Here is a 24,988-nt window from a genome sequence, read left to right as displayed (position 1 = left end):
ACTTCACATGTCTGATAATAGTCCTGACCTGAAGACTCTACATGCCAATATTCAGTTATAGTCATAGCGCCACCTTCTGGCAGCAGGAAGCGCGGCACATTGAAGTGACTTTGCCATATTTCTCCTATATTTACCGGCTTAAATGCATGTCGCCCACTATTCACTGTTTTCCTGAGGCCACCAGAGGGCTGTGCATGTGCGAGGGCCCTTTCATCGCTGCTTGCAGCTTTAACTATAACTTGATTTCTTTATTAATGACAACATCTGGGTTTACAGTGTAGTAGTTTACTATTTTATTTTTAATACTTGAGCACATTTTTTTTTGTTTGCGACAGTACACTTTGAAGTGTACTCTCAGTAAACTACAAGTTTAGAAGTTAGGCCTATACTTGTAAAGCCTATTATTTATGCACTCCAAGTATACTACTGTGTTCGGTATCATATTTCTTGAAATGTAGCCTACCTTTAACTGTACTTTAACTCTTTCCATAAAAAAATTTATCAAGTAGATTTAAAGTAAATTCCTATGTACACTACCAGTGGACTAGCCTACACACATATTCAGATACTCAGAATTAGCATCGTATCCGTTTTCCTTACAAATTTTTTAAAAATATGTTTATAAGACAGTATGTAAAACTATGTAAAAAGTTGAATAGCTACTCAATCAAAAGAGCAAACTACAAGCGAAGTATACTTAGAATACTTAATTATACTTTTAAGTATATCTCCATCAAAAGATTGAGTACAAGTATATAGGTTAAATATACTTACACTTTTCTGTCAGTACAAATATTTGAGTGCAATTTTAATGTGCAACTTATTACATTGATCGACATGCTGATGTCTCTCTGAATCTGATATTCTGAATCATATATTTATTGCGATCTGAAAAGCACTTTGCATACTTTTCCCTGTTATTTTATTGTATTGCAATGATTTATTGTCTTAGTTTATTGCCATGTGTGATGTATTCAGTTTGTTCAGACAGCATATGTAACATTATTCTGTGTGTTTTAACCTCCAGCAGTGCATGGTTTCACGCATTATGTGCATATGATCTTCTACTTTAATGAATAGAGATCATTCACTTAGAACCGAAAACATTCCTGTTTAATAAATAATATAATTTATAGTGTAAATAGTCTTAAAATAAAGCAATGACAGTAAACTTCACCGTTTCAAAGATCACAGACAGTCACATTTGGAAACAGCATGTGTTTATTACAAGCCCTCTTATTTACACTCTTACAATCACAATCATATCCATACCTTTAACAACATGCCTTGGGTTAAAAATTTAAACAAAGAAATGATATCACACAGAAAACTTACTATAGATATTATTAGACTACGGGTTAGGCCAGCGGTAGCATCTCTTAGAAATATCGTATGTTTATCTATATTGACCACAGATCATATGAGATCTTAAGTAGAAAGGTTATTGGATTTGTTTGATTGAATTAAATCCACATGGGATGAGTGATCCTCAGAAGCTGCAACTAGTGACAGTTATTAGGATTTGAACAGGAAACTGTTATTCTCTACCGGTGGAGAAGAAGGTCCTGTTGTGGACGTAGCTTTACTCTGGAGAAAGAGAGAGAGATGGACATTAGTGCTGCTATTTTACATTATAAGTGATTAACTAGTTGATTCATTTTAATGGACTATTCATTTCTAATGTATGTTTAACTGGTTGTTCACAGTATACGGTAAACTGTATGTGCGATTAATTCAACTTTTTCATGACAAATTATATTAGCAGACAACGTTGTATTGGGTAATTGAAATAAAGCTGAAATGAAACAAAATATAAATCTTAGAAGAAAAACTTAAACTTAAAAAAACTTTAGGAATGTTACCTTGCAAATAACTGAAATAAAGCAAGTTGAATACAATTAAAATAAATAAAACAATAATAAATTAAAGCTAAATAGAAATATTTAAAACAAAAACTAATAAAAATGAAATGTAAAAATTAGTGCTGGGCAATCGAGTAATAAATCGCATCCAAAATGAAATTTGTGTTTACATAATACGTGTGTGTACTGTGTATAATTATTATGTATATATAAATACACACTCATTCATGTATATATTTAAGAAATATATGCATGTGTATATATATATATATATATATATAATTTATCTTAGATAAAAATATAACATATTTTTCTAAAATATATACATGCATGCGATTTATCACGATGAATCGATTGCCCAGCACTATAAAAATAAAAGCGAATTAAAAAATATTAATAAATATTATAATAGTATACTAAAATAACACTGTTAGCAGCATAACAATGTTAGTGTGCAGATTTATTTTTCAATTTTATGAAATATAAAATTTTCATATTTTTATTCATTTTATTTAATTTGTATTAGTGTTGTTATTGTTAACTAAAACTATTTAAAATATTTTCTTTATTTGAAATAAAGCTGAAATAAATGAAAATATAAATATTAGCTGAAAAACTTTTTTAAAAATTGCCTTATCAACTAACTGAAATACAGTTGAAGTATTAATATTACCAAAAAAAAAGCTAAATAGAAATATGCATAAAACACTGATAAAAATGACAAAAGCACATAACAAAATTAATTAAACTTATATATAATAATTCTAAAATAAAAGCATAACATAGCAATTTGAGTGAGCACAGCTTTACATCTTTTATAGGTATTCGTTTCTCAATGCGCACTTAAAGCACATTTATACCCCCTTCATCAAACGCACCTGAGTTACACGTGGGTCGTCCGCGAATGCGTGTGCCCTCGATCTCCTTGCCGTCTTTGTCCACACACCAGCAGTATCCGGTGCTGTGCCAGCACTGCATGGGCAGATAGTTGCCCTGCTCGTCACACTGAGGATAGAAGAATCCGGGTCTCACCAGGTGCTCAGACTCCAGCTTACACTTGCTCTCCACTTCAACAGCTGCACAGAAGAGACACGCGTGTCAAATGGGGATCTGAGCGGCTCACGGCCATCAGCTTGAGCTGTGTGTGAGTGTGTGTCTCACCTGATTCAGGTGAGCTCTTCACCTCCTCATCTACGTCCTCCAGCAGAGACAGACTCTTCATTGGCATATGCATCAGTTTAGGACCTAGTGACAGAACATGAAGAATTAGTTCAACAATAATGGACAAGAGATTATATATGATACAGTATATTGAGAATGTTGTCACAGGTGTTGTCAGTTGTCAGACATGAAAACTATGTATATATATACATAATTATATATACTGTAAGCTAGTTTTTAGTTTAATTTAGAATTTTTGGAATTATTTCTTATATATAAAATATATATTTTTCATGTTTTAGTTTAAGTTTTATTAATTTTGTAAATTGTGCTTTTGTCATTTAAAAAAAATTTGTAATATCATAATAGATCTATTCAGCTTTAATTCAATTTTATTTGTAATTTTAATACATCAACTAAAAAAAATCTATATTATTATTATAATATATTATATATTTTTTTACTAATATTTATATTTTATTTTATTTCAGCTTTATTTCAATTACCGAAAGTGCTCCTGATATATATAGCATTTTAATTTATATTTCTAACGTATATATTTAATATATAAATAATGTAATATATTTTATTACATTTATTTTTCATATTTATCTTTGTGTTCTGTAGGTTGGTGATTTTCAAATATTATATATGAACTTTTAAAAATTATATTTTTAGTTGAATAAATTAATTTTTTGTTTAATTAATTTTATGTGCTTTTGTATTTTTAAAAAAATATTTGTAATATTAATAATTATAATATATTTGTACTATTTAATATTATTATTTCTATTTCGCTTTAAATCAATTTAATTTTTGTTTGTAATTTTACTACATCAACTTTTTATTTGTAGGGTGATCATGTTTAAATATTATATGTTAGCTTTTATTTTCATATTTTCAAGTTTATTGATTTTATTTAGCTTTAAATACATTTTATTTGTAATATTGGTACTTATATCTAAAGATATCTAATATTGTTTTATTTCATTACATTACCAAAAATGCTGCTTATATATAATTTATTTATCTCTCTCGTGTTCTATATGTTGGTGACTGTACCGTCCATTTGTCCGCTACCTTCTTTCTGGTTTGTGAAAACTGGGCGCAGTTTCTACAGAAAAGAATAAGAAACAGATATTCAGAATTGAATGAACAAAAAAACATGCACCATGCCCTCTTGACAATTATGATTAGCTGTGTCTCCTCACATGGAGGGGAGTGCTCTTTTTCTTGTCGGTGGTCTTGTCGGCGGTCTCGTCAGAGAAATCCTTCAGCAGTGCCATGCTCTTCATGGGGAGGTGCATCGCCTTTGGAGGTCCAGCTGACAGACGGAAGATGACAAGCGTTATGGACATGATATATAAGTCCCACACTTTCATTTGCCTTTTAAACACATATTTTAGAAAGATCTGAAGCATTTATTTGATGAGAACTAGGCCCTGAATAATATGCATGAATATGGCTACTTGTATTTCAGTAAATGAATAGCAGATAAAGCGATCCGTGTTCGATGTTCTCTGATACATTGGTTAAATATCCGTGGTGCAGCCCTGCTCTGTGTCGCACCTGAAAACTTTCGGGTCAGCTCAGTCTTCAGCTTCTCCTGGCCGCTTGACAGAGCACTGATGTGCTCCTTCTGACCCCAGACGAAGTAAGCGGTCAGCGCCTGACCCGCCAGCAGAAGACAGGCCAGAACCGTCAGTCCGGCCACCTTCAGCGCCTTTCCATTGGGGTTCCTGCAGATGGAGACACAGGACAACAAACACACCATTAGACGTGGCTCTCAGTGCTTTCGGCTCTTCAGGGGAGTTCCCACACTGAAGGTCACTCGCTGCAGTGGGTGTTTATCTGTCAGAACATCTCTGTCCAGCACAAAATCTGTTTTCCCCTTCATGTAAAATGGAATATTTCTATGATTCACTTCCCTATTTTGAATTGTTTGAGATCCTGGGAATTTTTTTTGTGGGTAATTAACGGTTCATTTGATTTAAAAGAGAGATAGGGATTTTTCACAAAAACAAATCCTGATTATTTTGGATTATTTCATTTGAAAAGTCGCTTTGGATAAAAGGGTTCGCTAAACGAATAAATGTAAATGTGATGGTTTAAATTCTTCACTGATTGGGGTTTTCAGCAAAACTGAGAATGAACAAGGAATGTCCAATGCAGGGTTTTAGTTATTATATTTGATATTGTTTGTGTATTGTATTTATGTATTTATATTTGTAAATGTATATTTTAGTTGGCCAGAACTAAAATTAAAACCATAATAAACTAATATTTTAGTGGCTTGAAATAAAACAACACTTGCTAAAATCAAATCAAATATAGAAAAACATTTTATTTTTATTCACCTAGTTGCCAAGGCAACATTTCAAACTTGATGAAAAATTACTGAAATAAGTTAATAAAAACCACATAAACAAACGAATATACATATGAATAAAAATAAAATAAAATAAAATAGGTGTATATATAAAATGAAAAAAAAAACAAGCTACTCCTAAAACTGCTCTTTAAAATTTAAATGAACATTTGATATGATATAATATGATTTGTTTGGGTATTTTATTTGTATTTATTTGTATTATTGTATAGTTATTATGTAATATAATGTCCATGTTAATTGTCTCAAATATATGATCGTAATGTATTAGATCTAAAACAAGAGGACAAAATGCATAATAAATTATTAAGAATTTGTATAAAAAATGTGTCCAATATATAAACAACCAATCAACAACGACAGCGCGTGTGACGTCACGGGTTGCGAGGTAGAGTTTGGTTTCCATCTTTCTGATTTCTCCTCTTTTGGGAATTTTACAGCACATAACCTAAGTACTAAAATTAGTTTATTGTAATAACGATTCATTGGCATTAATAATTCATGTTTTTACACGCACAAGGCTGGAGTTTAGCATGCAAGGAAAAGTTCCACGAAGCATTTAATGCATTCTTGAACATTTACCCATTCACAAATAATATATTATAATTTATAATCATGCACTGATGCCATGTAATTACTATAGGCCTATACTGAAATTAACAAATTATTGTATTATGTTCCACATATAAATAAATGCATGCATGCATGCATAAATAAATAAATAAATAGTGATTTACCGTGTTGGTCCGCGGCTCAGGATGGTCTCTGATGACGGCACGCGCTGAATTAGCGACTCGTTTTGTTGCTCCATCACTGTTGTTTCTTGTGTGTGTGAGAGAGTGAGTGAGCGTGTCTGTTTATTCCTCTAACTCCGAATGAAAGTCACTGTCACTTCTAGAAGGTTTTATGCACGACCGAAACCTGCTTTTCAGGATGTCCGTGGCGGAAAGCCCCCAATTCTACAGATGTGAACCTGAACCTGATCCTGATTCGGTTCTCCACATCTGAAATGTCATTGGCTGATGAGAGGAGCGTCATTAGTTGATGGAGAGACTGACACTTCAACTAATATGTGGCCCACGAGAAAATGCTTGATAAAAACAGTGAACATATTCCTCTTTTTGTTTTTTGACATCCAATGGGTGACACTTTCTAATAACTCTCATTAATAAGTCAGTTAAATCACTATAAAGATGATTTTTAGTAGGAACATAAAATAGCCTATATGCATCAAAGTTTGACATTTCTATTTCTATATCTATTCTGTCTTGTATATTATATAAATCTTATATTTCTGTAGGCTTTTTAAATGCATATTAAATGTGTTTTTATGTAAAATGCATGATGAGTAAAGTTATATGAAGTTATTATAAAGTTTAATAACTGTGCTGTAAAATGTTATAGGCAACATTACAGTGAAATAAAAACATAAACATGGTCAAATGTGAGTGAATTAGTGCAGGTTCTGCCAAGAGACAATTGATTCATGCGTCCAGTGTTTCTGATTGGACACCGCAGAACAAAACATACCACAGAGCATTCCTTTTGCAGAAACATATTGGTTTTTCCTAAAACACAGAACTGAGAAATGAAGAATCAAGTCCTCAAAACTCCACCATCCTTTCCAAGAGTCAAATGCCAAACATGAAGTGAAATCACAGTATGATCTTTAGATTTGCAAACTCTGATTTATTTATCAGAAATGTTGTGTTGACGCCATGTTTTGTGTTGTGTTGTGTTGTGCCTTACAAAAAAATTTGCATTCAATATAAGAACAACTAACACTATTGCAAATTATTTTCTGTTGCTGCTGGTAAAAAATAATCCCTGAAGGAGATTTTTGGCTAATCAGTATATTAATAAGGTGTCTTTCCAAACAGGTCAGTCAAATCTCAGTTTGAGGATCACTAAAAGCAGACCATATTATATACATATCTAATGAAATCATCAATATGCACATAATCTTATACGTAATGCACTATATTTTTGCATAATATAAAAAAAAAAAAAACATGTTTTTCAAAAAAGGAGGAAGACAATAATATCTGCATACAATACAATACTTTCACTTTTATTTTTGATTCATTTGAATATAAGTAAAACTTCACAGTTATTGAGAACTATTTGAACTCTTAAATCACTTTTCCAGAAAAAAAAAGTATCATTTACTTTAGCAAGTTTTTCTTTTTAAAGCAAATTTCACATATGGAATTAAGTAAAAACTACTTAAGTAAAATCAACCAAGAAAATAAGTAACTTGGACAGTTTTTTGAGTACTTTCTACTTGAAGTTGAAGTTTACTTTGCCATTCTCTGTTTCACCGGAAAAAGTGATCAGTTGACTTAACTTAAAAATAAAGAGAGAAAACTGTTGCCTTAAAATTATTAAGTATAAACTTAATGCGTAATTGAAGAAATTAAGTTATGTGAACTTGACAATTGCACTTTTTTTTTCAAATGTCAGTTGCACATGAAGTTTATTTACTTAATAATCTTAAGGCAACAGGTTTCCTCACTTTTTTAAGTTAAGTCAACTGATCACTTTACAGTGTATGATAATATACTGAATTATGCTTTTAAAGTGTATGCTTAGAACATTGAAGTATATAATATAGTATTGTAGACAACATCAGAAGTAATGTGCACTCTCTCGAACACAGAAATCTCAATAATACACAATAACAGTAACATTTGTTGGATCATTTTTTAATATGAATGTGTGATTTTGAGTAGAAAATGAACTCCAGATGCCCCCCCAAAAAAAACAAGCTACTAAACCTTACAACAAAAGCAACGATAAACCAGTGAAAAATGCAACCTTATAGATAGTCATGCCCCTGCATGATGGGAACACCAGTATCAGAAAGTTGAGGTTTTACTTAATTTTATACACTGTAAACCTGAATAAGTTGGCAATAAAAAAATAGAGGCAATAAGTTGCCTCAATTTTTTAAGAAAAAATTTAAAATTAAAGTGTGTTACAGTAGCTTCATACAGTAGACTGTTAAACTGTCAAACACATACACTCACAAACAAACACATTTTTCTCCCTCATAATAATCTTTCTCTCGCTATCTCTCTCAGACACAGAAGTCATGCAACATCAGAAATATGTAAATATAAAACTGAAGTCATTGCAAGCATTTGAGGTTTTTGTAAGATTTTAGATAGTAATTCCTTCCGAAGGATTTGGTAACACTTGAGCATTACTTGTGGGTTATCATGATCTTCACTTTAGAATTAATTATACAGTGCATCCGGAAAGTATTCACAGCTTCACTTTTTCCACATTTTGTTATGTTAAAGCCTTATTCCAAAATTCATGAAATTCATTATTTTCCTCAAAATTCTACAAACAATAATGCAAATGTGAAAGAAGTTTGTTTGAAATCTTTGCAAATTTATTAAAAATTAAAAATCACATGTACATAAGTACTATTCACAGCCTTTGACACTCAAAATTGAGCTCAGGTGCTCCTGTTCCCACTGATCATTCTTGAGATGTTTCTAACTCGATTGGAGTCCACCTGTGGTAAATTCAGTTGATTGGACATGATTTGCAGAGGTGGACAGTAACGAAGTACATTTACTTGAGTACTGTACTTAAGTACACTTTTTGAGTATCTGTACTTTACTGAAGTATTATTTTTTAGGGAAACTTTTACTTTAACTTCACTACATTTGAAAGACAAATATCGTACTTTTTACTCCACTACATTTCTATCAAGATCCTCGAAGTCAAAAGTCGTTTCTGTAGCAGCTTTGCAAGTCAGTGGATGATTTTTTTTTCTTCTTTAAAAGTGTTTTTTTTTTTGCAAAATGTAAATGTCTGGGAGAAAGAGAAGCATAGACATATGGATGAATCTGAAAAAGCATGATGAAAGAGCTCAGTTCAGTCTGTTTTGTTGTGCCTCTGAGATGCCAGAGCACGAGTACTGAATAGAGCTTTCTTTTGTGTTTTTTTCGCACTTAAACAGACCAATACACACAAAATGTCACAATTTTCATTTTGGAAAGTATTCACGTAAACAAAGTTGATTATGTCTCAAGTGAACGTAAACAGTTGGGGGAATATCAGATGTGTATCAGTGTGTAGGATTTGTGCATTCAGCCTTAAAGTGACAGCAGCTTTGTAAAAAGCTTTGTAACTTTTAAGTATTTAAATTAGTTCAAGGTGGTCGTACTAGCATGTTGGCCCATGATGGAATAGCGTGCATTTATACAACAATGCAACAATAATGAAATAATGCATTGACATAAAAAAGGAAATTTACTTTTGATACTTAAGTACTTTTAAAAGCAAGTACTTCTGTACTTTTACTTAAGTAAAACTAGTTTTTAACAACTTTCACTTGGAACAGAATAATATTTGACCAGTGGTACTTTTACTTTTACTCGAGTAATGGAGTTGTGTACTTTGTCCACCTCTGATGATTTGGAAAGGCACACACCTGTCTATATAAGGTCCCACAGTTAACAGTGCATGCCAGAGCACAAACCAAGCCATGAAGTTCAAGGAATGGTCTGGAGACCTCCGAGACAGGATTGTATCGCGGCACAGATCTGGGGAAGGGTACAGAAAACTTTCTGCAGTATTGAAGGTCCCAGTGAGCACAGTGGCCTCCATCATCCATAAATGGAAGAAGTTTTGAACCTCCAGGACTCTTCATAGAGCTGGCCGCCAGCCAAACTGAGCGATCGGGGGGAGAAGGGCTAGTCAAGCATGTGACCAAGAACCCGATGGTCACTCTGACAGAGCTCCAGCGTTTCTCTGTGGAGAGAGAGGAGAACCTTCCAGAAGAATAACCATCTCTGCAGCACTTCACCAATCAGGCCTGTATGGTAGAGTGGCCAGACGGAAGCCACTCCTCAGTTAAAGGCACATGACAACCTGTCTGGAGTTTGCCAAAAGTTCTGGACCTCAGACTGGGGCGAAGGTTCATCTTCCAACAGGACAACGACCCTAAGCACACAGCCAAGATAACAAAGGAGTGGCTACGGGACAACTCTGTGAATGTCCTTGAGTGGCCCAGCCAGAGCCCAGACTTGAACCCGATTGAACATCTCTGGAGATCTGAAAATGAATGTGCACCGACACCCCCCATTCAACCTGATGGAGCTGAGAGGTCCTGCAAAGGAGAATGGGAGAAACTGCTCAAAAATAGGTGTGCCAACTTAGGTAGCATCACACTCAAAAAGACCTGAGGCTGTAATTGGTGCCAAAGTTGCTTTAACAAAGTATTGAGCAAAAGCTGTGAATACTTATGTACTTATGTACATTTGTACATCGTTTTTTATTTTTAATACATTTGCAAAGATTTTAAACAAACTTCTTTCACATTGTCATTATGGGGTATTGTTTGTAGAATTTTGAGGAAAATAATGAATTTCATCCATTTTGGAATAAGGCTGTAACATAACAAAATGAGGAAATGGTCAAGCGCTGTGAATACTTTCCGGATGCACTGTATTATGCATTATTCACATGATGTATAATAGTCCTCTGGGGGTATAAAAATAGTATTGATTAGCTAATAGTGAACTTCCACATTCAACCGAATGCTAATTTGTTCATCAGAGTTTGTTGTTAGTTATGTTAATATTGCATCACTCAATACTCATTAATGACGGAACAGTATTCTAAAGTGTTCCCATATTCTCAGTTCTTTCAAATCCCTGTTATTAGCATCATAACTGCAGTGCTGAAGATGCCTAAACGGGGTCCTTCACTTTCCCTAGATCCTCATATATTCACCGCAGACACGGGAATCACCGGTCTGAACTTTCCCTTGCCGCTTCCTATTCTGTTCTTCCTCATCAGTGTCTGATTCAGTTTCCAATAAACACTGACAAACACATCTAAATAACTTTGACTAAACGGAAGCTTTTTAGGTTGCATGAATAACAAAAATTGAAACTTTACAGGGGTATGAATATTTGTAATGTTGTCAAATCAAACGAGTGCATGAGCTACTTTAAAAAATAAACCTTACCAAAGAAGTTTTACAGCTTGACTATTTAAAAAAGGAGAACCTTTTAAAGTTCTGTAGTTCTTTAAAGTCACCAGGAAATCAAAACGTACCATTATTATTTGTTTATGGAATATTGCGGTATTTATTATAAATTATTTATCTGTGACATCATTATTATTTAATTTAATTCATGAGCCTTATAATCTTGAATCAAAATAACTTCCCCTCTGTCTTGCATGTCATCTCTTCTCTTCTCTGATGATGTGTTTACTGGCGTGAGGGCGGGGCAACCTGTCACTCACATGAGATCAACCAATAGCAAACCACAACCATCCAATCAATTCTCCTTGGACAGAATCAAGTCCCGCCCTACATTAATTTTTTTTATTATTTGAGAAGCTTCACTCAGAATTAGTGGCAGGTTTTACAGTGTCAAGTCAAGTCAACTTTATTTATATAGCGCTTTTTTACAATGCAGATTGTTTCAAAGCAGCTTCACAGTGTTGAACAGGAAAATAATGCAACAGAATTGTATTCCGCCGTATAGCCATTATGGAGAAAACTGTGATGTCATCAGTTCATTTCAATTATCATACAGTGACAGTGTGGGCTTTAGATCAGTAATTCGATCAGTAATTTAGTTTATATGGTTAATTTAGTTTAAAAATTAGATTTATTTGAATATTCAGTTGAAAAATGTAGTGTCCCCAACTGAGCAAGCCCAGCCAGATGCAACAGCCAATCAGTATGACAACTTATCCCATGTGTCATGGGTTAAATTTACTTTTTTTTTAAATTGGCAGTAACAGTAACAAGTTCAAGCTCCCCAAGTCTTGTACATGTCAAATTGACCCTGATAAATATTAAAGGTGCAGTATGTAGGAATGACAGCTAGTGTTTGAAATGTGTACTGCAGTCCAAATTCAACATATTGTTTGCCCCGCCTCCTCCTCCTCAGACTCCACGCTCACCCGGGTTGCCAGTTTGAGGACATCCAACAGGAACGAGTGCAATTGACAATGAACGCTGAAGAGACTTACACACTAAGTTGTTGTTCATAGAGCTTTTTAGATGGATGTCGAGGCTTTTTTAGGTCGGATAGAGTCTGTGATCTTGACCCAGTTTGTTCGCTGGCTTCCATGGCAGCAATACGCTGTGTTTTTTCGCCAACTGGCAACTGTTGAAATACTATTGAGTAAATTGGCAAGGTGTGGTATCACACAGACCAAAACAAAAACAGACATTCCGACAAGGTTTCTATTTTTCAGAGAAACGAGTATGTGAACTTAGCATGTTTCCTAAATATCTGCACACATATTATGGTATTTTTATGCTTTAGTACAGTCAAAAACGTTAATACAGCACCTTTAAAAAGTATAACAACTACTTAATTTGAGCCTAATTAAGTTTATATTAATGTAGATGCAGTCCACCATATATTCAATTAATCCACTGTCAATTAGCTACACATTTTATTTCATATTCAACTTTTTGTTATGGTCTGGGCATAACATAGTCTGCATTGGTAACATTAAGGCAAGAAACTTGGTGAATAGGGTACACATTTGAACTATTTGATATCACCATAACTTCCCCAGTTTATTAATCACAGTAAAGACAGGCGTTGTGTATTACACGTTTTCTGAAGTTGTATGTTTAAATATACAAATGTGGCTTTATGTAATTCAATTTAAACTCAACTGCAAAAAGCCAAGAACAGAAATCTGAACATTGGATAAAGCCAGGTTCAAAATTCTTATATATATATATTAAAGGTTTTTACAGATGAGATTTTGGATTTCTCTTTTTATCACTCCATAAATCAGCCAGAAAAAAAAAAGGTTTTAGAAAAAAGCTATAAAAAAAATCAAGAATGGTAGGCCTATATGAACAATATACACTGAACAAACCCCTCTGCTATATGTAAACCCCTTCAGAAAACAGATAACTTGGAGATTTATGAATCAGTGCACGAGACAAAAACTCTCAGCCTGTATTGCAATTGAAATCTACAATATAAAGAGCAATGAAATAAACACTTTCAAACAGTCTGAAAGAAGACGTTATAGAAGCAAAATTGTAAAATTGACCAGTGCATGAAAAAAACTAAAATTATTTGCCTGTAGTGTCTTATATTAAATGATGCATGCATAAAGGTCTTATCACTTGTCATTTTCAAAACTCACAACTTTCCAAACTGTTTAATGAGTTTTTGTATGTTGAATGTTTTTATAAATAGCTAATTAAATTATCGTCTCTACCAGGTTGTATCTCTCTCTGACCGTTAGTCATCACTCTATAACCTGTCAATAACAGTGTGTGTGTGTGTGTGTGTGTGTGTGTGTGTGTGTGTGTGTGTGTGTGTGTGTGTGTGTGTGTGTGTGTGTGTGTGTGTGTGTGTGTGTGTGTGTGTGTGTGTGTGTGTGTGGGCATGTTTTTGTGAAATATCAGGACACAAATGTGTATAATGACATGGGTATGACATAGGTATTACAAAAAGAGGGTGAAATATGAGGACGTTACCCATGTCCTCACTTTTCAAAATGCTTATAAATCACACAGAACAAGGTTTTTTTTCACAAAAAGTGAACTGCACAGTCTCCTGTGAGGGCTAGGTTTAGGGGCAGGGGCAGTGTAAGGGGATAGAAAATACGGTTTGTACGGTATAAAAAGCATTACGCCTATGGAATGTCCTCACATTTCACAAAAACAAACGTGTGTGTGTGTGTGTGTGTGTGTGTGTGTGTGTGTGTGTGTGTGTGTGTGTGTGTGTGTGTGTGTGTGTGAGTTCATGTTTTGAACATCCCGGTGGGGACTTCAACCTGAATGCACACTGACTCATGGGGAATCGTGTCATTGTGGGGACCTAGGTCCCATGTAGGCCATAAGGTGAACTAGGAAAAAGGGTCTAAAAAGTGATTTTTGTTCCCACACCTGGGCACTACTTTTTAAATGAATTTTTGCATAGACAACACCCTTTTGGACTTTATGTTAAAAGTTCTCCACAAAATGTCCTGCAGTTTTTTGTCACAATCCATGAATGTATATAATTGTGAATTGAACCCCCCCCCCCCCCCCCCCCCGAAAATCTTATACTGCTGCTTTTGCTTGTATCTGTATTTTTATTCATTTTAGCAACACAAAATATATCTCAAACTGACATTTATACATGTACCTTAACATTTGAGACTGACATTGGTGCATTACTATACTCAAGTGTGAATGTAGACCATGAAATATGGCAAATTCGTAGAAAATACTCTTCAACTTAACAGATTGGCACCAAGCAAAATTAAACATACACATTTTAAAAGTAGCAAAACTGTGATGTTTTATACATCAAAAATGTCAGTAGGTACTATGTAATCACAGAAAGTTAAAAAAAGCAGCACATTTTGGCCCAAGTTGGCTGAAATTACTCAAAATGCTTCCCTGCCCCCTTAATTTGGAAAAATTTCACAATAGATTCATTACAGTGAGGAAACAAGCTTACATACAGAATTAGTTTTTACTGTTTGTTTTGAAAATGTAAAACTGCATAAAGTTTTGTGTGATAGGTTTAGGGGTAGGGTTAGAGGGGAGAGAAAGAATATGTTTGTACAGTATAAAAACCATTACGTCTATGAAGAGAGATAGTAAACCAGTCGCGTGTGTGTGCGTGTGTCGCCCTCTATCGTCGAATGCTTGTAAAGCAGTTCAGTGCACATGTGTTTCACTCAGCTGGCGTCTCACTGCGTGCTCACACACCGCACAAGACGCACGCCGGAGGAGAACCGGACAGCCGAATTTACCGGAATACCGTCAGAACGGCATCACAGGATGATCGTTTCTCCGGATGGACGGTGAAGAAGGAGTGACGCAGGACACGCGCTCGCGTCCGGACGCGTTCAGCCCCGGTTCTGCTGTTGTGAATCAGGTGAGTGAATCTCTGCTGCATGTTCTGACTCTAAAAAACAACGGGCTTATGTCAAGACAGAGTTCATATCGTGTACTGTGCGTTTGACACACACTGTACTGTACCAGTGATGGGTTCAGATGCCCCCAAAGCCACCGCACCTGTTGTTAGTGCATGAATCAGTCCTCAGGATGTTTACAGACATATTTGGTGTGTTGTTCTGTTAGGTGATTTTTAGAGGATGTATGAAGTCAGTTCCCCTCAGATTTTTGTGTATCCTAATAATACTTTCTCGACCCTCTGTATTCGTGATGTATTTCAGACGCGTTCTCTGGTAAATCATGGTGTATTTGATGCTTTACTGTGTTGTACATGTTTAGCATTCACGTGGCTTCAAACTGTTCTGATTGAATAACTCGGCACATGATGGGTAAATGTTTTATTGGGGTTAATTGAACTGTGTGAAATCTGATTTACAGTAGATTCACTGCACGAGCCCAGTCACATGACAGTTATGTATGTTGTTGTTGTTTTTTCAAGAAAAGAAAAGACTTAGAGAAAAAAATTAAACACATTTAATCAGTTAGCTGTTGTACACAGCTCAATCATAAAGATAATGCATGGTTTTATTGCTACAGTCTGTACACACTCAAAAAGCAAACCCATGACACAGTTTCATGTCATTTAAGGTTTCTTGTAAAAAGTGCATTGTGTACAGATGTCGAGGGCCGAGTCTTAAAAAAAAAAGTGGGAAAGTGACTGTTGTGAGGACCTCCTCACTGTTTGAAACACACTTGAATCAGCTAAAACATGTTCTGGTTTAAAACTATCAGCAGGTTTGTGTGAGGGTACTTTGGCTTTAGCAAATACAATCTCTGTATGAAAACCATTGAGCCTGTGAGATTGAGCCTAGTGTGTGTGTGTGTGTGTGTGTGTGTGTGTGTGTGTGTGTGTTGCACATGACCCATGAACTCCATCCACTTCACAGCTGTTGTGTAGCGTAAAGTTTATTTTTAGCTGAACTGACGTCTGTTGTGTCTTTTCCTGCTTTTCTGGGGTCTTTAGAGCTCATGTGAGGGGCTTATTGGTTGATTTGTCTCTTTAGCGTAAGAAAGTCCTGATTGATTAGTTGATTGATTCTGTTTCCAGCAGCATCAGTCAGAAACATTCAGTCTAAATCAAATCAGATATTTCCTGCATGGCTGCATGATTAATTGAAATAAAACCGATATTGTCAAAATTAAGAAGTTAAGGCTGTAATTTAACAGTTAATGTAAAAAAATATATATATATACTATTATTATATTATTTTTCTTAAATATGTCTGACTGTCTGTGCGGTCTCATGATCAGTGACAGAAATAATGCACTAAAATGTATATATTTCATAGTTTTAAATTATTCAAAACTCACTGTTTTTCACAGTGAAAGTTTGCAATTTAATAATTCAATTATTTTTGTAGTAATTTATAAAAAAAATTATCTATTTAGAATGTTTTATTATTATAGCCATATTGATGAAAAAAAAAGCACAGCAAACCTGGAATTTATTTTTAAATCACAATTTGTATCAGAGAATTTGATATTTGATTTCCCACCTAATTTGTGCCTAATAAAATGCACCCAAACCCATTTAAACTGACAGCAGTGTGAAAATTAGGCATCATTTTAATTGAACACAGTTTTGGGGGGTTGGTAATTTAATGAATGAGTTTGTACATTTAAATCAGAATTGTTTTGTCTCCTCTTTACTTTAAAGTGGCCCATAAAACAACCGTGCATATTTGTTTCTGAATCTCATTCTGTCTGTGATTTCATGTCTTTGAGATGAGATTCAGTGAATCAGGTTTATGATCGTCCTGCAGAACGTGAGCTTCTGTAGCCCTTTGAATCAGTGCTGCAGTGCATAATGAGTTACCATCTGTGTAGAAATACAAACACTGGCATTTGTCTGGACACAACAAACCGTTTATTTATTTTGTCCTGAGGAGCGGCAGGTTGGCAGCTGTCGTTTGGCAGAGAGTGATGGATTGTGGGTAATTTGACTCTGAAATCTTCATCTGTTCAGGGGGGTCTTATTTTGGATGATGTCATCACTCAAACTGTTTGCCCTTAAGGTGAGCAGAAGGCCCCCCCCCCCCCCCCCCCACACACACACACACATTTAATGATTTAATACAATGTTTTATGTTGATGCAAATTGTATTATCAGCAAAACAATCTGAGTGAAAGATTAATTTGAGCATTTTGAACTTCAATGGAAGAACATCTGACAGTCTGTTCAAAGAGTCACACGAACAGTGTGCGGCACACTTTTAACTACATTTGATTAGTCATATACTAATATTTTACTGAAATTATTCAAATTCCTAAAACATTGTATAAATCAGGAAATGTATAATTCAATATATTTCTTTTTTTTTCCGTTTACTTCTGGCGGTTTGACCATGTATTTGCATATTTTTGGCAGTCAAGTAAACACTATGTAGTGTGCACTAGAATGTATTAGGGCTGCAACGACGCGTCGACGTCGACGTCGACTACGAAAATACGTCGACGTGCGTGAAATGCGTCGACGCGTCGGCAGCACATTATTTACGTTCTAGAATGGAACAGAAGATCTAGAATAATGGCAGCTTCTGCTCCCGGGCATAGTGAAAATGATCATTTATCATATAAAGCCAGACCGCGACATTCAAAAGTGTGGGAGTACTTTAAACAGAAGCCGAGTAAAACTGTGCTTTGTTCGCTCTGTAACGCCGGTTTCACACTGCACGCGGTGGCAGAGCAGAAGCTGTGCGCGTGGAGAGCGGGAGCTTTCACACTGCAGTCAGTGTTGCCAAGTCCGCTTTTTTCCCCGCGGAATTGGGCTACTTCTACACTGTTGCCGCGGGCTGTGTCTCATGTCCGCGGATTGAAGCAAAAAAACCACACATATTTAACCCCCCGAACGCGATGTTTACCAGAGAACCTCCCCGAAACGCGATTGGGCTAGTTTTGAGTAACGAATGGGTGGGTTGTTTTGTGTAAACCTGGCAACCCTTCCAGTGTTCTCTCGCGCAGCTGAACGCGCCACGCGTGTATTGCAACAGACGGTCACATTTTCCGGTGTTCTTCTCCGACCCCAGTACGTCTCGTGCTTTTATTTATTATGGGCTGCATATATCTCCTGTTAATGCGACCTGGTTCCCCTCTGTCCCAAACACATATGCATAATAACATGCTGTATTGTATGTAGGTAGTTTGCATGATTAAAGTAACATTAAAGTTAAGATATGCCTCTAGCTTTAATCATTTAAATGTGTCTTTGAAGTTTGGGCAAAAACTTCTGGCAGCTTTAGTCGTTGTTTATGCACATGTATCTTCAAAATAGACGACTAGTTATACATTAAAACTATGCTGAAAGCTCCTGTATGTGAACCTTTTGCAGATAAATACAAGTGCAAATCAATAAGTAAATCATACTCAACTACTATAGTAAACAACTTTTCCTAATTAGGCCTACTCTGTATACATTTTATGATGAATAGTATCCTTATATATTATGTTTAAAAAGCTTCTTGTGTTCATATATTTCATTATAAAATGGCATACGTACACTACCCTTCCTGAAATACAATTAATATTGTCATCATTCATTGATTTTATGTTAAAATAATATACAAATTCACTACCCTCTTTGAAATACAATAATCAGTTAAAAATAATAATAAGATTAATCTGGGAAAAATAATCGTTAGATTAGTCGACTAATCGAAAAAATAATCGTTAGATTAGTCGACAGAAAAAATAATCGTTAGTTGCAGCTCTAGAATGTATGCAGTGTGTCATTCTGAACGTGTCACTGCATTAAATGATTTTCTTCCTCAGTATTTTTGTCTTGTTTTCCAGTACAAATATCTAAACATTATTTAATCAAGAAGCAAAATGACTTCAGATATTAAGTCTTGTTTTCTGAAAAATGCATCAAAATTAAGCGAGTTTTTGCTTATAAAAAAATATATTGTTCTAAAACAAGATTTTTTTTGCTGACCCCATTCATTGACAGATATTTGTTCTAGTTTTAAGCATAAACTCATTTAATTTTTTATCAATTTTTCAAGACAAAAGTACTGAGGTCAGGTCCGTGTAATGTGTCTTTGTGTCGGAGCGGCACTGAACAGAACAGACATTAATCAATCTGTCGGGCAGGTGGAGGGAGAGGAAGTGAAGGAGAGAGAATCATGGGAGATGTGTGTTGGAGGACAGCAGCTTCTGCAGAGCTCATTTATCATGCAGTGCCTTGTGGGATATGTGAGGTTACCGTGTGTTGTACGTCTCACATCAGAGAGCAGGACGTTACACGCTTGCTTACACACGGACGGCTGATATCTCTCTTTCTGTCTGACTGACACATTTCCCTCTGATATATTCCTGTCAGTGTCACTGTGAGTCTGCTTCTGCACAAGTCTGGATGTTATTGTTTTGAAAATGATTTTGAATAGCTTTGTTAAAGGCCTTTAAATACAGTACAAAATGGCTTGGAAAAACCCAGTTCTCCTACCTGTGTTGACGTTTCCTCTTCAGACAGGAAGTTGATTCCAAGATATTTCAGAGACTTCCTTAATTTTTAAATGGACTATAGATTTTAGTTTGTCACAGCCTATATGGACTGTACATTTACTGCTAACTGTACAATTAATCACATTTCTAATCATGATTATAATTATGGATGCCACAATTACGTAATACATAAGGAGCAATTACAAAAAAAATTCCACTTACATTATTCTGCATTCTTAAAGGAACACGCCACTATTTTGGAAAATAGGCTCATTTTCGAACTCCCCTAGAGTTAAACAGTTGAGTTTTACCGTTTTCGAATCCACCAAGGAACTTTGCTGCCGTACCATGGGTGCTGCTTCCGGCAACATAACCAACGTGACAACCTGCTTACACAGGGAGCATGCTGGAGACTATATTCAGCCGCGCTGTGTAATATCATTGCGCCGCTGTACCCACGGTACGGCCGCAAAGTTCCATGATTATCTCGCAGAAATGAGAGTATAGTTCCTAGCCATATCCATAAACTTTTCATTTTCCGTCGGCCTTAGTACACGATGTAACTACAGAAGAGTCAAGTTTTAAATAGGAAAAACATTGATACTCTTTGGTCATTTTTGAGTGAGATGCTAACGGTCTAATCAGATTCAATGATCTATGCTAAGCTATGCTAAAAGTGCTACCGCCAGACCCGGAGATCGGCTGAATGGATTCGAAAACGGTAAAACTCAACTGTTTAACTCTAGGGGAGTTCGAAAATGAGCCTATTTTCAAAAAAGTGGCATGTTCCTTTAAATATGTTTTTTTTTTCTTTTCTTTTTTTTCTAAAGGTTAAAGGCCCACTGAAATCAAAATAAAGTTTTTTAGCTTTTAGTATGATTATCTTAGCCTTAAAGGGTTAGTTCACCCAAAAATGACTTACCCTCATGTCGTTTGACACCATTAAGACCTCCGTTCGTCTTCGGAACACAAATGAAGATATTTTAGTTGAAATCTGATGGCTCTGAAAGGCCTCCATTGGCACAATGCACGGTTCACTCTCAAGACCCTTAAAAGGTACTAAAGACGTCGTTACAAAGTCCATCTCACTACAGTGTCGGGTGTCGAACGACATGAGGGTAAGTCATTAATGACAGAATTTTCATTTTTGGGTGAACTAACACTTTAAGGTTATGAATAAGCTGGTGTGTTCCAAAACAATGACAAAATTTGCATTTAGGAGATATAAGCATTCAAAACTTACAGTCTCTCACTTCCGTTAAAACGAATCAAAGATTTTTGACATCATCGCAGACTTCACCTTCTCATCAAATCTTCTATCCAATCAAATGCGCTCTAGAATCTGAAGTCCCGCCCCCTGCATTATAAATAGACCCTGAACTGTGTCTGAAAACGGTGTAAATATGCAGTGTAAGACAGTGTAAATATGCTTTCAGTTGAGGCGAATGAAGTCTGGGTTCACGATAGTTTCACACACATCGCAGCAGCGCACACACATACTCTAGACCAGAGCCGTTGACTAGAGACACGAGAGCGCAGCGCGGACCATATGTGCGAGTCGGCGCAGACAGCAAAACATATCGGACCCATTTAAATTCTGCACAGAATGCTGTATTTCTTAAGAGATATGGAGGAGATTATGATGATAAGCGGTTAGATTCGGAGGAAACTGGCTTTAATAAACAGAAAGGCTAGTCAAACAACTGTGGTAATAACGAAAAAAGTTTCAAAAAAGGGGAGGAGCTGCTAACAGCTTGAGCCATTTCAGGGGAAATTACGTCAACACATTGAATAATGCTGCGCGTTCCAAGGCACTTCAGTGGGCCTTTAAGTAGACTGGATAAACCCAGCCTGATCTGTCGGCGATTTGATTTCGTCTGGAAACCTGTACATTCATTTCTACTGCTTCTGTCACACTTTTGCGGGACCCAATCACAGACTGGCTTATCCACCTGGCGTGCTATTAACGGGTTTAACACGATGATGGATAGAGAAGCGATGAGTCGATCATGCCTCTTGTGGTCTGATTGGTTGAAGGACTATCCAATTGCGTGCAGAGTCATTTAATTTATGCTCGTTGATCACGCCTCTTGTGCAGTAGAAAATACAGAGAGTTTTAGTATAACATTATAATACCATGCATATTTTTTTTTTTTTACTTTTTTTAATAAAAAAAATTTAACCAATGCATAGTTGACATTTGAGGCTTAATGCTATATAGAAAAGCAATACAGGTTTTTAGGAAGAAATGTTTTGCTTATTGTCATATAAAATATTTAAATATATACAAAAAAATTGTAATATTAATAAATATCACTATTACTATGATAAATAATAATAATAATATATGAATATAATATATAATTAATATAATGTGTGTGTATGTGTATAGACCGATCAGGCATAACATCATGACCACTGATAGGTGAATTGAACAACACTGTTGTTGTGTTAGTGCTAGGGCTGCACAATAAATCGGAATTATCGAAATATCGCAAATGTACATATCGCAAGGGCACGCAATATCTGAATGATTTTAATAGGCTACTTCAACATAGTGAAAATTCTACGTTTTAGGTCGATGCATATAGCAGAGAATAGACTGATCACACGACTGTTACTTATTTACTTGCTTGACGTTAAAAAGAGTTATTAAATGCAATAACTTGCGAAAAACAACTCGTTGCAGTCTTGCGCTGTCTGACACACACACACACACACACACACACACACACACACACACACTGAAACGTGCGCATAAGCCGCCTCTCTGAAAGCGTGTGATCCCTTCAGTTCTGTTTCGTGTCTTGTTACACACTCGAACAGTCAAGGTATTTAAATATTGGCATTACATTTTTTATTTGTTTACATTGATGGTAAAATTATGTTGTCAGATTTGTGACATTAAAACACTGCTGGTCACTTTCAGAAGTTGTAGCGATGCTTTCTTTTCCCAGAAAGAATGTGAAACACATAAAGGTATCATTCTCAGTTTTTAAATAATTGTTTTAATATAATTTAAATAGATTTTACACACTTAAAGCAATATCGTATCGAATATCGCATTATTTAACAAGGATATCGCATATCGCATTTTTCTTCAATATCGCACAGCCCTAGTTAGTGCCACAAAAGCAAACAAAGCAAAAATGGTTCAGGGATGGTTTGAGGAGCACAACAACGAGTTTGAGGTGTTGACTTGGCCTCCAAATTCCCCAGATCTCAATCTAATCGAGCATCTGCGGGATGTGCTGAACAAACAAGTCCCATCCATGGAGGCAACTTAAAGCCGGGTGCACACTGTGCGATTTTGGCCACGATTTGGCCGTCTGGGACAAAATTAGCAAATCCTAAAAGATTCCTCTGATCCTAGGCTAAAATCTGAAGTCTTTGATTGTTAGTTTGACATGTTCACCGGCAGCCGATTAATGACCGCTGCGATCAAATTTTACCTTAGCCGAAAATTCTGGCTGTGTCAGAAGATTTGCCGCACAGTCCTGCAGTGTGACTTCTCCTACGACGACCGTCAAATTCTCTTACTATGACCAAAATGAGCGCAAGAGATTTCTTTGTAGCCACCATTTCAATCCCGCGTGTTTGCAGCTCTCAGTCACCAAGCGCGTCATTGATTGATGATATAAAACTCTGGATGAGTTTTCTTGCGTGCTTCTGTTTTTAACGCGCCTTGACCACCGTACAGTCTGACATTAAAGACAACTGAGATCTTAAAGTGTGACACGGACTTAAAGGATCTGCTGCTAACATCTTGGTACCAGATACCACAGCACACCTTCAGGGGTCTAGTGGAGTCCATGCCTCGACCGGTCAGGGCTGTTTTGGCAGCAAAAGGTGGACCAACACAATTTTATATGCGGCAGCATTTACTGTGATATCATTATTTTTGGAAGATAAAGACGGTAAAGTTGTTGTTTTTTTGCATTGATGTGATTTTAGAAATGCGTTTGTATCTCTGTCTTGAAGACCAACAGCCAGTTGAAACAAACAACTTAATTAAAGAGAGCCATTATTGACAATTTGTTGATAACCGAGGGTTTCTTAGCTAAAGGGGTTTGCTGCAACAGAACCCCAGCCCCGCCCCTTATGAATATTCACATATCATTACCGTCACTTACTGTAACGGTACATCACTGATGTTGTGTTTAGTCAGCGACACTACAGCCTGGATTATGCAAAAAAATTTCAGACCCAACAGGTCAGAGGTCACCACACTTGAACTTTAGTAGTCAGCAAAGGACAAAAATTGGCACGAGGGTGGGACAACCTGTCACTCACATGAGATTGACCAAAAGCAAACCACAACCATTCAAACAATGCCCTGCCTTACTTTTGTTTCTTATTTGAGAAGCCGTTCCACTCGGATATGCATCACAATTGGGAAGAAAAGACTGTCGCAACTTCTGTTTCATGCCAATGTTTAGATGCTTCCAAAGGGAATATGAAGTGCACTTTTACACAAGACTGTGTCCGGCTCTCAAAGGTGTCAGACGACACTGTCGTTTTCGGGATCATGTTACATCATCTGACCCGTTATGAGCTCTCAGCCAATCTAGATGCAGGCCTGGAATCATATTTAGGTGAGAGGTCACAGGGCACAAGAATCATCTGCCACCCGACTCAAATCACCAGCCAGCGTGTGTGTGCCGATCTCATTACCCACATGCCCCTGAAACACACATCTCTGCTGTAATTTAAAGAGCAGTCAGGTCAGTCGTTTCTCCTCACAGTATCGTCTTGTGTGCTCAGAGTGAGTTTCACGACCCCTGTTGAGGTTCCTCAAATGTCAGCATGTAGCTCCTCTAATGAACAGTGTTATTTTAGTATCATTGATATTGGAGTTTTTATTATTTTGAATTAGATTTTATTGTAATATGCAGTTTTCATTTTAATTTGATTTAAGTTTAGTCATTTTTTTTTATTAGTTTTTGTTTTTGAATATGTCTATGTACCTGTAGTTTTTATTCATTATTTCAAGTTAAGTTAAACTAAATAAAGATGAGTTGGAAGATATATTAAATTTAAATATTTTATTTAATTTAATGTTTAATTAATTTCAAGTGACAAATGGATTTATGATTTTAGTGTTATTTAACTGCAATAACCCTGGTAGTAAAGCTTTTCATACCATTGCTCAGAAGTTTCTCTTTCATA

The 24,988-nt window shown here is 35.8% G+C and overlaps 2 protein-coding genes across 4 annotated transcripts in view; one reads left to right on the top strand and one right to left on the bottom strand.

Moving 5' to 3' along the window:
- Window positions 1-1,203: 1,203 nt before the first annotated feature.
- cd74a (CD74 molecule, major histocompatibility complex, class II invariant chain a) lies at window positions 1,204-6,418 on the bottom strand. 2 transcript variants are annotated; one of them, XM_079839603.1, is made up of 7 exons: window positions 6,150-6,418; window positions 4,593-4,762; window positions 4,235-4,347; window positions 4,086-4,137; window positions 3,024-3,107; window positions 2,741-2,938; window positions 1,204-1,587 (listed from the first exon to the last, which is right to left on the bottom strand). In XM_079839603.1, the coding sequence occupies exons 1-7, from the start codon at window positions 6,221-6,223 to the stop codon at window positions 1,583-1,585; spliced, it is 696 nt and encodes a 231-aa protein (XP_079695729.1). In that variant the 5' UTR covers window positions 6,224-6,418; the 3' UTR covers window positions 1,204-1,582. The 2 variants fall into 2 exon arrangements, with proteins under 2 accessions (XP_079695729.1, XP_079695730.1); XM_079839604.1 differs by having other exon boundaries at window positions 4,104-4,137.
- Window positions 6,419-15,081: 8,663 nt separating this feature from the next.
- ndst1a (N-deacetylase/N-sulfotransferase (heparan glucosaminyl) 1a) overlaps window positions 15,082-24,988 on the top strand; it is a 61,764-nt gene continuing 51,857 nt past the window's right edge. For both annotated transcript variants that reach the window (XR_013818157.1, XM_079838727.1), the window contains exon 1: window positions 15,082-15,299. The gene's annotated coding sequence lies outside the window, so the exon portion shown is untranslated. The remainder of the gene's footprint in view (window positions 15,300-24,988) is intronic.

The sequence above is a fragment of the Gobio gobio genome, assembly GCF_949357685.1.
Source record: "Gobio gobio genome assembly, chromosome: 16".
NCBI classification, from domain to species: Eukaryota; Metazoa; Chordata; class Actinopteri; order Cypriniformes; family Gobionidae; genus Gobio; species Gobio gobio.
The sequence above is the reverse complement of the archived record's forward strand: the minus strand, read 5'-3'. Positions and strand labels throughout refer to the sequence as shown.